Raw genomic sequence first — 13,162 nt, 5'->3', positions numbered from 1 at the left:
CTTTTTTTTTTCTTGTTAAATAGGTAATAACAACAATTTTTTTTGAAAAAAAGGTAAAGGAACATATTTACTAATGTTCCATTGCTAATGTTTCTCATTCATCTTAATAAAAGATATTTTTAAAGAACAATTGCAGTTATAAAACCTTTTTTATAGGGATTAAGAATTTAAGACCCTGGTTTGGACTTGTTTAGGCTTGCCTTGAGGGGCTTGGTTGGGGGCCAGGGGCTCCGCCCCTGGCCCAGCCACTAGGCATAAAAAAAGAAACAGAAAAAAATCAAAAAAGGTACAAATTTTCAAAAGGCACACGCCTGGGCTGAAGCTAAAGGCACACCAGGCACGCACCTTTGAAGTGCTTCGAGGCTAGGCATTGTCCCAACATGTGCACCTAGGCACGGGGCCCTTCAACTCGTAACAAATCACTTCTTCTTACAAGTATCATAGATGGTGTTCTCTGCATATGACCAAACCATCTTAGTCTATTTTCCCTCACTCTACCACCTATTGGAGCTACTCCTAGGTTCCTTTGAATAAGTTCATGTCTGATACTATCCTTTCAAGTTTTCCCACTCATCTATCTCAACATTCATATTCATATTTCTGCCACACTCATTTTATGGACATGATTTTTTTGACTGCCCAACACTCAGATCAATATAGTATTGCGGGCTTTACAATTATTTAAGAAACTTTTCCTTTTAGACTACGTAATATTCTCCTATAACATAAGACTCTAGATGCACCCTTCCATTTTTCCCATCCTGCTCTAATTTTACGGGCAACATCCTACTTAATTTCTCCGTTGTTATGGATTGTCAAGCCAAAGTAACATAGGAGGTTATGTTGAGTTTCTTCTCTGATTATTATTAAATTTGCATTGCATATATTTCCTCTCCTATTATTATTAATTTTGCAATTTGCATTTAAACTGTCTTTAGTCTAACCAATTAATAGTGTGGCATCAAAACAAAAACAAAAAACAGGCACCATGGAACCTATTATTTTCTTTATTTTCTCTCAAAACAAAAGGACGAAGCGTTGAGCCTTGGTGAAGTCCATAAGAATGATTTAACTGCTAATGCCTCACTAAATCTACCCTATAGAAACCAAAATTAATTCCTGCCATATCCTTGAAAAACTTTTGAGTTAATGCCCAATCTGTAACCAAAGAATTCATGTTCTTGTGTATATTCTCCTATTTCTTTCCTTCCATAAAACCCACAATGTTGCAAATAATGTGATCATCCAAAAAATAGATCCCTTTGCATCAAAAGAAACAGATGGGCAAATGAAGAAGTGGGAGCTAGTAGTTGATGAAGTTCGAAAGACAAAATAAATTGGTGCACATGGGGAAGTCATTGAAAGAGAAGTTGAAGTTTGCATAGCATTGGGGCCAAAGTTGTCAAGGTGACGCCTAGGCATTAAGGTTCTCTTGGATACTTTTATATACTGAACTTTTTGAGATTATAATAATAAAATAGATATTATTAATCTAAATTATTCACTTTGAATTAAAGTATTAGTTTCTTTTTATTATTTTTTTCTCATTTGTTAGGGTTCAATCAACATGTGTGCTGCCTTGAACTTGAACTGATAAGCATGGAAGAACTCAAAATTTTATCCAACCAATGCTTTCTTTTCTTCTTTTCCTACAATAAAAATAGAGGTTCAACCCCTCCATTTTATGAAACTTATTCTTTCTTCCATTTTGTCATGAATATGTTGATTCTCTATGTTTCAAATGAAGCTTATACATTTTTTATGAAGATTCTAGACAATAAATGGTGAAAGATGGGTGTTGCTTGCTATATAACCTAAAGAATTGTTGTAGCGTTCATGATTTTTATTTCAAAAAAAAAAAAAAAAGAAACCATCACTTAGGTAACAGAGACACAACTAATAGTGAAGGATGGGTTTTATTAAAAAAAGAAAGAAAAAAGCCCGTCACCAAGCTTTGCCTCAATGCCTTGAAAACTATGCCTCTAGGGTCTACTTTAATGATCAAAAAATACAAAGATGGCTTAACATGTGGAGCAATAAGTTCTCATGGTCACAACACTTTCTTCTGACCCTCCAATAAAACATGCTATCAACCAAATCAAAAACCAAAGTACCTAGTGAGTGCTTACCTAGGTGATTTTCACATGATCACAACACTTACTTACAATCCTCTAAAAAACACAAACATATTATTAACCAAAAGAAAAACCAAATTATCCAATGAGTGCATCCTACTATTGCTACCTCAAATGACACACTAACAACCTGCTAACATGTGAAAAACAATGTTTTAAAACGTGGAGGCGTGACGCGAGGCATTCCACTACCTAGAGGCGTGAGGCGTAGTTCGGAACGCAAGAGGCGTAAGCCTCCTTAAGAGGAGGGGGGTTAGGAGGAGGAAGGGGAAGAGGATGAAGAGGAAGGGGGGATCTCATTTTTCTTTATTTTTAATAAAAATCTCTTATAGTAAGAAGAATAAAGATGCATAACATTAGTTGAAGGGGGGGGGTCTTGTCGAAGCGGACCACTTTTCTTCCCTTCCCTTTCCTTTTCATTTCATTCCTTTTTTTCTTCTCTTTCTTTTTCTTTCCCTCCCCTTTCTTTTCCCTTCCTTTCCTTTTTTTTCTTTCTTCTTTTTTTTTCTGTCTTTTTATATAAGATGTGCATGAGGCGCATGCAGTGATTTAAAAGGTGTGCCTAGGCACACAGGTGAGGCGCATTTTGGGGTATGCGCCTCGCTCAGGTCCTAGGCGCACGCCTGGTGCGCCTTGCACCTCAGCCCAGGCGTGCGCCTTTTAAAATTTTTGCTAATGTTGTTCATTCATTCATTGCAATAAAATATCTTCTTAAAAGACAATGAAAGTTATAAAATCATTATTTTTATGTGAGAAATAAGAATTTCATACCCTAACATAGACTTGTTTGGGCTTGCCTCGAGGGGTGTGGTACAAAGGCGACTCATAGAATCAAGAATGCAATATGTTTTACATCACATTAGCTACTTGAAGCAATGCAATTAACGAGAAAAAGTGATTGTGGGTTTTACATGCTTGAAATGCTTTATATGTTTGCTTTTATTTTTAAATTTTCATTTGAATACGCTTTACATGTTATGTTTATGTATTTTAATTTTAGATAATAGGTTTTCTAAAACATTTATTTTAAAATTTAAGTTTATATTTTTTATCAACATTATGTTTAATATTTTTTGAATTTTTTGGCATTTTTTTGAATTTTCTGACTTTTTTTTATTTTTTAGCTTTTTTTTGTAATTTCGCGCCTTTCTTAAAAAGGTGTGCACCTCGCCTTGCGCTTTTAAAACACTGGGTGTACGCCTCTAGCATGCCTCATGAAAAAAGCGCATGAGGCGTACGTCTCATAAGTGTCAGCACCTCTGGCATACACCTTGGGGCGTTTTGGGAGTGCCTCGCCTGGAGGAGCGGTGTACGCCTTTTAAAACACTGGTGAAAAAAAAAAAGAACTTGCCTCCAGGGTCTACTACCTTACTATGACAACATAGAAATATCAAGGTAGAGTAACATGATGACTGATTAGTTCAAATGACCACAACACTTTCCTGCAACACTCCAATAAAACACAAACATGCCATCAATCAAAATAAAAAACCAAATCACCTATGCTTGGGTGATTTAGTTTTGACGAGTTCACATGGTCACAAACTCACAACACTTTCCTGCAACCCTACAATAAAACATAGAAATGCTAACAATTAGATGAAAAATCATGCCTTTTTCCTACCCCAAATGATGGAAAAACAACCCACTAACATACAAAAAATAGAGACAACCTCTAAGGTCTACTACCTTACTAGGACAATCAAGAATTGCCAAGGAAGCCTGATATGTGTTGTGATGTTTTCACATGGTCATAATACTTTCTTGTGACCTTCCAATAAAACACTAACATGCTATCAATCAAAAGAAAAACCAAATCACTAAGTGCATGCCTGGGTGATTTGATTTTGATGAATTCAAGTGAACACAACAATCTCTTGTAACCCTCCAATAAGTTGCAAACATACTAATAATCAAATTTAAAACAAAATCACCTTGTGAGGGCATGGTTGGGTGACTTGATTTTGATTAGTTCATATAGTCACAACACTTTCTTGGGACCTTCCAATAAAACACAAGCATTCTATCAATCAAATGAAATACCGAATCACCCAATGAGCACATGCTTGTTGTTGCTACCCCAAGTGATACATGAACTAAGCACTATTGTATGAAAAATAGAGACTATTTCTAGAGTCCACTACATTACTAGGAATATCAATAAATACAAAGATCACTTAATACGTGGAGTGGATGAGTTCACATAATCATAACATTTTCTAATGTCCTCCAAAAAAATGTGGACATGTTATAAATCAAAGGATAAACCAAATTACTCGAATGAATGCAAGCCTGGGAGATTTTGTTTTGATGGGTGCACATAGCCAATAACAATTTCTTGCAACCATCCAATAAAACAATAACGCGCTGCTATCAATCAAATGAAAACCCAAATAATCTAGTGAAGGCATGTTTACTATTGTTACACCAAATGATACAAGAACAATCCATTATCATATGGAAAATCTAGAGACTACCTCAAGGATATACTACCTAACTACGACACACTAAAGTAGCTTAACATGTAAAGTGATGAGTTCACATCATTACAACATTAACTTGAGACTCATTAATCAAACATGAACATGCTACCAATCAAATGAAAAACCAAACCACCCACTAAGTGCATGCCTGCTATTGTCACCCCAAATGGTACAAGAAAAACCAACCATCAAATGAAAGAAGATACTACCTCTAATCATAGTTTTTAAGGCAATAACCACGCGATAAGGCGTTCATGGAGGTTCGCCTTACTTAATAGCTAGGATATTTTTTATTAACATTATGTTTAATATTTTTTGAATTTTTTGCATTTTTTTATTTTTTGGCATTTTTTTAATTTTCTGACTTTTTTATTTTTTAGCTTTTTTTGTAGTTTTGCACCTTGCTTAAAAAGGCGCATGCCTCGCCTTGTGCCTTGCGCCTCATGCGCAAATTGGCCCTTATGCTTTTTTTGCACCTTACGCTTTTTTTGCGCCTTGCACTTTTAAAAGACTGGCCAAGGTATCATAACATGTGTTGTAATGTGTTCACATGATCAAAATACTTTCTTGTGACCTTCCAGTAAACCACTAACATGCTATCAATCAAAAGAAAAACCAAATCATCCAGTAAGTGTGCGCCTGGTGATTTGATTTCAATGAGTTGGTATGGTCACAATACTTTCTTGTAACACTCCAATAAGTCATGAACATGTTAATAATCAAGCTTAAAACCAAATCACCTTGTGAGTGTATGCCTAGGTGATTTGGTTTCAACTAGTCCACATGGTCACAACACTTTTTTGCATCCCTCCAACAAAAAGGTTCAAAGTATCGGAAACACCAAGTGTATCGGAAAGACAATTTTAAGAGACGTATCAGGATACGCCTTGGATACGCATGTGTATCGGAGACAAAATTAAGATATGCATAAATATGCATCGAAACACTATAAATACTTCAATAAATCATAAAAATACATCAATAACACTAAATATAAGGCCTCAATGAGGTGTACATACATTAAATTAATAAATTTTGATGGTTATGTGAAAAAATACATTGTAATCAATTATAATTTCATAAAAAAACCCTATGCCTAACTATAATTTATAACATATAATTCTTAAGTTTTGAGGGATGGGAAAACAAAACTATCCTATCCAACAATAAAATATGCATTTGCACAATTTCTAAGTGCAAATATAATTAATAATTATTTCTTATTAAATAATTACTTTTTTCAAAAATTATAAAAATCAAAAACAAATAAGCATTATATAATATATTCAAAAATTAATTATTGAAGAAGAAATTTCAATTGTTTTATGGATATGACAGATCATCCATAGATCTATAATATAACCAATTCTTGTAATAAGATCATAAAATATAATTAATTATTAATTATTTTTAACTCTAAAAATATAAAAAAAAATCAAAAAAAATATTGAAGAAGAAATTGCAATTGCTCTATGGATATGATAGATAATACATAGGTCTAAAACATAATAAGTCTTTCTAGGCAGATAAAAAAAATATGTTTTAAATTTTTTTGTTATTTTATATTTTTTTCCAAATCTCTTCATAAAATTTCCATAAATCTACTCATAACACATAAAAAAAGTGATAATTTAATGTAAATCAGCATAGATTTAAATATTTTCAAGCATTCTAGGAAAAAATCATAAGATATTATGAAAATTTGAAAAAACTTACCTATTTTTGTAATATTTTTCAAAACTTGAAAAAAAATCAAAAACATAAATGGTTCACGTGTTTTTGTGCGGGTTTTTTTTTTGCATATTTGGCACTTTATGAATGAGATTTGGAGTTTTAGAGTCATTTGGGGGGTGAAAGAAGCTTTCATTCCCCTTTTATTTTCTTCGGTGAATATGCTACCAATACGCTGATACACCCTCCGATACATCTCTGATACGGTGGAGAAAAGGCAATACCATTGATTTTCCACCATATCTTGTATCGGAATTTGAAAGAACGATGTGGTACGCCCTGGATTGGGCGTATCATGTCGAAATTTGAAACCTCGAACAAAACATAGACATTCTATCAATCAAATAAAAGGCGAAATGACCCAATAAGTGCATGCTTGTGTTGCTACTCCAAGTGATGCATGAAGTACCCACTATCATATGATAAAGAAAAGACAACCTCTACGATCTACTACCTACTAGGAATATCAAGAAATACGAAGGTAGCCTAGCAGGAACAGCAATGAGTTCACATTATCATAACACTTTCTTGTGGCCTCTAAAAAAACCCAGACATGTTATAAGTCAAAGGATAAACCAAATCACAGGCATGCCTAGGTTATTTGGTTTTTTTATAGGTAAAAGAAAATTTTCATTAAATAGACAATAATATACAGAAAGTGATACAACCGGGGAGTTTGTACCCCTTAGAGCATGTATAACAATTAAGTCCTATGCAACCATTCCCTGTCCAACCCTTACCCGTAATATCAGGTTAACATTTTTTCCTTAAAACAGCTGAGCCCAAAAAAACTATTCCCTTGCAACCCCTTGCCTTACTAGAGAGTCTGCCATCCCATTAACCACCCTTGGAACCCACTGAAAGGATATTGCCATGCCTCTAAGGTGCCATTTAATTTTCTTTACCAAGTCTTGGTAGGTCCAAGCTGCCTTCTTGCCATTCTTTAGCCAGCTTACTACTACTTGGGAGTCTCCTATTAATAACCTTCTGAAATTTATTTTTTCTGCTAATTTGACCCCATACAGTACAGCAGACAGTTCAGCTTTGGTTGAGTCCCCTTGGGAAATAGGACCCAAGAATAGAACTAAGATAGTTCCCTCTTTATCCCTGAAAACCCCTCCTATGCCTGAAGAGCCTGGGTTACCGAAGCAACTCCCATCAAAATTGAGTTTTATGAAACTTTCCGGAGGTGGCTCCCAAACCTGAACTATTCTATTTTCCTTGTAGAGGAATAGTCCACTTCCTTTCTATGTCATTAAAGGAAAATAGAGAGAAAACTTCCAGGGACTTAACGCAATGGATTACCCTTAGTTGGATGTATTCTAAGATTGCATCCAGATTTCTCTCCTCATCTTTAAAGAGCCTTGCATTTCTTTCTTCCCATATTGTCCAAATGACAGCAGCCCTAGTACATCTCCATAAAATTCTGCCACTTTTCCTTGGACTCCTAAAAAAATCATCTGCAAACAGACTAATTAAGCTTGTAAGTTGAGGCCACCTGCATCCAAAGAGGTCAGAAAACCACTCCCAGATAGAAGTAACAAATGGACAGGAGATTAGAATGTGATAAGCAGTCTCACCATTTGCCTTACAGAGTGTGCACCAATTAGGGGATAAGCAAGCATTTTTCCTTCTCGTTTGAAGCATATCTAGGGTGTTGATTTTTCCATGGAAAACTTCCCAACAAAAAGCCTCTACTTGTTGAGGGAACTGGTTTGCACCAAATCTCACTTACTAGAAAGGAAAACGCCAAGGAGGATTGAGCACTCAGAAAACAAAAGAAAGAGGCACAAGAGAAGGAACGTTTAGGGTCCGGAATCCAAATTCTTTCATCTGGGATAGAGGGAAACAATACAACTGAATCAAGGACGAGCAGCAATTTAGAAACTGACACACATTTAGTCTCTCTCAGACCCCTTCTAAAACCCAAATTCCAAGGCACTACCTCCTCAACTGAATAGAAAGAAGAAATTGGCTCATTCTTAAACAAAGATAGCAAATAAAGGGAGAGGAAAGCATCTTTTAAGAGTCCAATCACCCACCCAAAGGTCCTCCCAAAACTGGATTTTAGCCCCTGAATAAGAACCATACCTGACTTGCTCGAGGAAGCATGGAAGAATTGCATGAATTGCTTTCCAAGAGGAGGAAAGGGTAGCTATATTTGAGACTCCAGCATCCCAGCCGCTTTGCAACAGTTCATGAAGGCTAGCAATTACCTTGTGCCACAACTTCTCACTCTCCAAAGGGAATCTCCACAACCATTTACCTAACAGCGCTTGATTCTTACAAACCACGTTCCCCACCCCTAACCCACCTTTTTCCTGCTCCTACACACTACTTCCCACTTTACTAGATGGTCCCTCTTTTCCTCTCCAGGTTCCCAAAGAAAATCCCTCATTAACCTTTCCAACCAATTGACCACTTTTTTGGTGATCTTAAAGACTGAGAGGTAGTACACCAAAAGATTTGCTAGGGTGGACTTGATCAAGGTTAACCTACCACCTAGGGAGATGTAATTCGCTTCCATGCCGCTAATCTTTTTTCAAACATTTCTACCACCGACATCCAAAAATTCACACTCCTTAGAATTCCCCCCAAAGGCAGACCATAATATTTCAACGGCCACTCACTAGTTTGACAACCTAGGTTCTTTGTTATTGCTTCCACTTCCCCCTCATTTAGATTTATCCCTGCTACACAACTTTTCTCGAGGTTGATCTTCAAGCTGGAGATCTTTTCAAAGAGGTTTAGCAACAATCTTAGCCTTCTCACCTGTTGCAAATTAAAATCCTCACAAAATATCATTGTATCATCTGCAAACTGTAGGTGAGAGACCACCACTGCATCTCTTCCCATTCTACATCCTCTCAAAGGACCTTCCCAGTCGGCTTAGGAAATTAATCTGTTGAGGACATCAGCAATTAAGGAAAAAAGGAAAGGTGAAAGTGGGTCTCCTTGTCTTAGGCCTCTAGGAGCCGGGAAAAAGTCCCTAACTACCCCATTAACCAACACTGAGAAATGACTTTTTGCATACACCCATTGATCCACTTACACCATTTTTCCCCAAATCCACATTCTTTAATACCTCTAATAGAAAATCCCAACCCACCAAGTCATAGGCCTTCTCCACATCCAATTTGCATACAAAGCCTTTGCTTCCTTCTCTTCTTTTCTCCTCTACACACTCATCGGCTATCAAAATCTAGTCCAAAATCTGCCTATCGTGCACAAACAATTTCTTGCAACCATCCAATAAAACACAAAATGTTGCTCAATCAAATATCCCAGCAATGGCTTGTTTGCTATTGCCACACCAAATGGTACAAGAACAACCCACAATCATATAAGATAGAGACTACCTCTTGGATATACTACCTAACTAAGACAATCAGGTAATACCAAGGTAGCTTAACATGTAGAGTGATACCTAGGTGATAAGGCACTCATGCAGGGCCATGGCACTTAATCGCCAAGATATTTTTTACACTATGCTCTTGGATACTTTTATATCCTTAACTTTCTAAGATTATACTAACAAAACAAACATTCTAAAATTAAATTATTCAATTTGAGTTAAAATACTAGTTTCTTTTAATTATTTTTCTTATTTGTTAGGGTTCAATCAAGATGTATATTGTCTTAAACCCTTGAAGACTTCAAAAGTTAAACTAATAAGCATGGAAGGACTCAAAATTTTCTCCAATCAACACATTGATTTTTCATTTTTTTCATGAATATGTTGATTTTATATGTTTTAAATGAAGTATATACATTTTTGTGAAGATTTTAGACAATTAATAGTGAAAGATGGTTGCTACTTGCTATGGAACCAATGTTTTAAAAGTGCAAGGCGCAAAAAAGGCGCAGGGGCCAATTTGTGCCCGAGGCACAAGGTGCAAGACAAGGCGCGCATCTTTTTGAATCAAGGCACAAAAATACCAAAAAAAAAAGATAAAAATGTGAGAAAATCAAAAGAAAATGCAAAAAAAAAAATTCAAAAACAATTAAACATAATATTAATAAAAATTTTAACTTAAATTTTAAAATAAATGTTTTAAAAAACCTATTGTCTAAAATTAAAATACATAAACATAACATGTAAAGCATGTTCAAATGAAAATTTAAAAATAAAATCAAACATTTAAAACATGTTCAAGCATGTAAACCCACAATCTCTTTTTTCCTCAATTGCATTATTTAAAGTAGCTAATGTGATGTAAAACATATTACATTCCTGATTCTACAAGCCGCCTTTGTGCCACGCCCCTCGAGGCAAGCCCAAACAAGTCTATGTTAGGGTCTTAAATTCTTAGTTCTCACACAAAAAATAATGATTTTATATATGTTAGTTGTTTTTTAGAAGATATTTTATTGGCTTGTGCGCCTAGGCACGCCTTTTAAATTATTGTATGGAACCTAGGAAATTACCCTAGGATTCATGGTTTTTATTCAAAAAAGAAATCTCGTCGCCTTGTTGCTTTGAAAACTATGATTCAGGGTGTTTTGTAGGGGAGAAGATGCTATTAGAAGAATCTTTAAGGAGTTTGAATTAAAAAAAGAAAGAAAGAGGGTGCAGAAAAAGGAAAATGTATACAACCAATTCATTCAATATTATCTAAAGGGAAGGAAGTTGAAGGGGAGACAAGGGAAATATAAAGGTGAGGAGTGGAGGAGAGCATTAGAGAAGCAAGTACAAGAGAAGGGGAAGGAAGAGAAGAGGAAGAAAGCAGGTGCAAAAAAATGAAAATTGTTTTATAGAGGTTATACAAAGCAAATGTACTAATGCTGCAAGAATGCAAGTTAAACATTTTAGATAACGAGGTTATATAACAAGATTAAGGGTCCAAACATCCAGAGATTGGAGTTTGTAGTTGCAGATGGGTTTTCAGGGGGTTAATCACAATTTGGTATCACCAAATGATGGCCAAGAAAGGGGACATCAAAGGAAATTTCCCTTTGTCAATATGGTCTCAAGACATTATGGATGGGGTGGGAATGGGTGTTGTCCAATGTATATGGCCCAAATGAAGTTCAATGTGTATGGAAAAATTAAGGTTTGGAGAATTCATATCAAGATGTGGACTAGTTGATATCAATCAAACAAAAAGAAAGTGGATTAGTGGATCCGTCTTTAAATGCAGCTAGATTTACATGACCGAATGGTCAAACTCCTCCAATTCCTATAAAGGTTGGACATGTTCTTATTTACAGGCATGTAGGGGGAAACCATAGAAGCTTGGGAAATTTTACCATTCTCAGGCACATCATATCACTAGTTTCCAATAAGGAAATGCAAATGATTGACAGCATTGAGGAATTTTTCAGAACAATTTATATCAAAGGTGGAACCATGGTCTGCAATATTGGCCAGATTTGGCAAAAGCACCAAGAATCTTTTCTCCTCAATCTCCAATATATTGTCAATATTTCAATATTTTTAGATTGGTTGCCATTATTTCATATTTCATTGATAAAATATACTTTTATTATTTAAATCTTCAAATATTTTGTCAAAATTTTCTGAAAATATTTTCCTAGAAGAATAAATGAGGATTCTATGGTTAAATTCTTAGCTTATTATTTTCAATATGATTCACTTACCAAGTCAATGTAATTCCCAAAAAAAAAAGAAAACAAAAAGGCAGACGCACAACAACAAAAGAGGGTTCTCGATCCAATCAAAGCATATAGTAACAAGAAGAAGATAAGTCAAAAAGGCAAGTGAATGTCTCTTAAATCCCTTAATGTCTCTTATTTGATACGGAGAATTGTTTGTTGTGGTTTCTTGAGCCTTAAATATTCAATTATACTTCCAACAATTCATGAAGTTTTATTAACAAATACCATGCATTTAGTAAATTTCACTGATTTCTTTAAATTTCCAGATGTATTAGCAAAATTGCCAAAATATTCCCGAAATTTTCCCATCTCTACAAGGAAAAATGCACATCAAAATTGTAATTAAAACTATGGGTGGAACAAATCTAGAAGACACAAGAAAAATAGGCAAATATATCTTACAAGGATCAAGTAAGACCAAAATCAATTTAAGGCATTCTGATAAGAATAAAAAACTTACTTCAAACACAAAGGTATTCACAGATTCATTATCAGGTACAGAATCCCTTCCTTTGCACGCAATCTAGATCACAAGCTTACGTCAATAGTTATGACTTTAGTTGTGAACAAAGAATAAAATTTAGGAAACATAATCAAGAAAATGATAATATGAAGTGACCTATTTCTCACCTTAACATGCTTAATACCTTGTTTCTTCCAATCTTGAGGTGAATAATAGCGTGTAGTGTTTGTCAGATCAATCACCAGACCAAGCTGGAAAAACACATAATAGGTATGCAACTAAGTTGCTCATTCTAGCAAAGCAAAGTAACAACATATAATTATTCCTTTTATGCATTATTTTTCAATAACTTGGAAATATTTCTGACAAGCATATAAACCAAATTCTTAAATTAATCATCATCACCATCATCCATGCCTTGTCCAAACTATATGGGATCAGTTAAATGAATCCTGTTTCGGCAATCTGTTCTATTTAAAGCCACATCCATTGTTATTTTAGTGCTAAATTCTTAAATTAATAAATGAAGTACAAAAAAGAACTAGCATGTTTACTGTCAAAAAGATAAAGGATGACATCTCCTTTGAAATCTGTCTCAGCAACTTGCCCACTTTCTCTTGGCCTATTAGTATGATGGGATACCTGGAGGATGGTTCAAACTTTGGAAGAACCTCTAATGACAAACCAATAGAACAATTGTCAAAAATATTCCCTAGAAATCAAGGATGAGA

The 13,162-nt window shown here is 35.0% G+C and overlaps 1 protein-coding gene across 7 annotated transcripts in view; it reads right to left on the bottom strand.

Annotated features, from left to right (window-relative positions):
- Positions 1–13,162, bottom strand: part of LOC104597018 (mRNA capping enzyme family protein) — a 72,782-nt gene that overhangs the window by 23,080 nt on the left and 36,540 nt on the right. For all 7 annotated transcript variants that reach the window (XM_010258389.3, XM_010258391.3, XM_010258387.3 and 4 more), the window contains 2 exons: positions 12,599–12,682; positions 12,429–12,491 (listed from right to left, as the gene is read on the bottom strand). In XM_010258389.3, coding sequence (XP_010256691.1) covers positions 12,429–12,491; positions 12,599–12,682 — 147 coding nt within the window. The remainder of the gene's footprint in view (positions 1–12,428; positions 12,492–12,598; positions 12,683–13,162) is intronic.

The sequence above is a fragment of the Nelumbo nucifera genome, chromosome 2 (assembly GCF_055504915.1).
Source record: "Nelumbo nucifera cultivar China Antique chromosome 2, China Antique-T2T, whole genome shotgun sequence".
Classification (NCBI taxonomy): Eukaryota; Viridiplantae; Streptophyta; class Magnoliopsida; order Proteales; family Nelumbonaceae; genus Nelumbo; species Nelumbo nucifera.
This window is presented reverse-complemented; position numbering and strand designations above follow the sequence as displayed.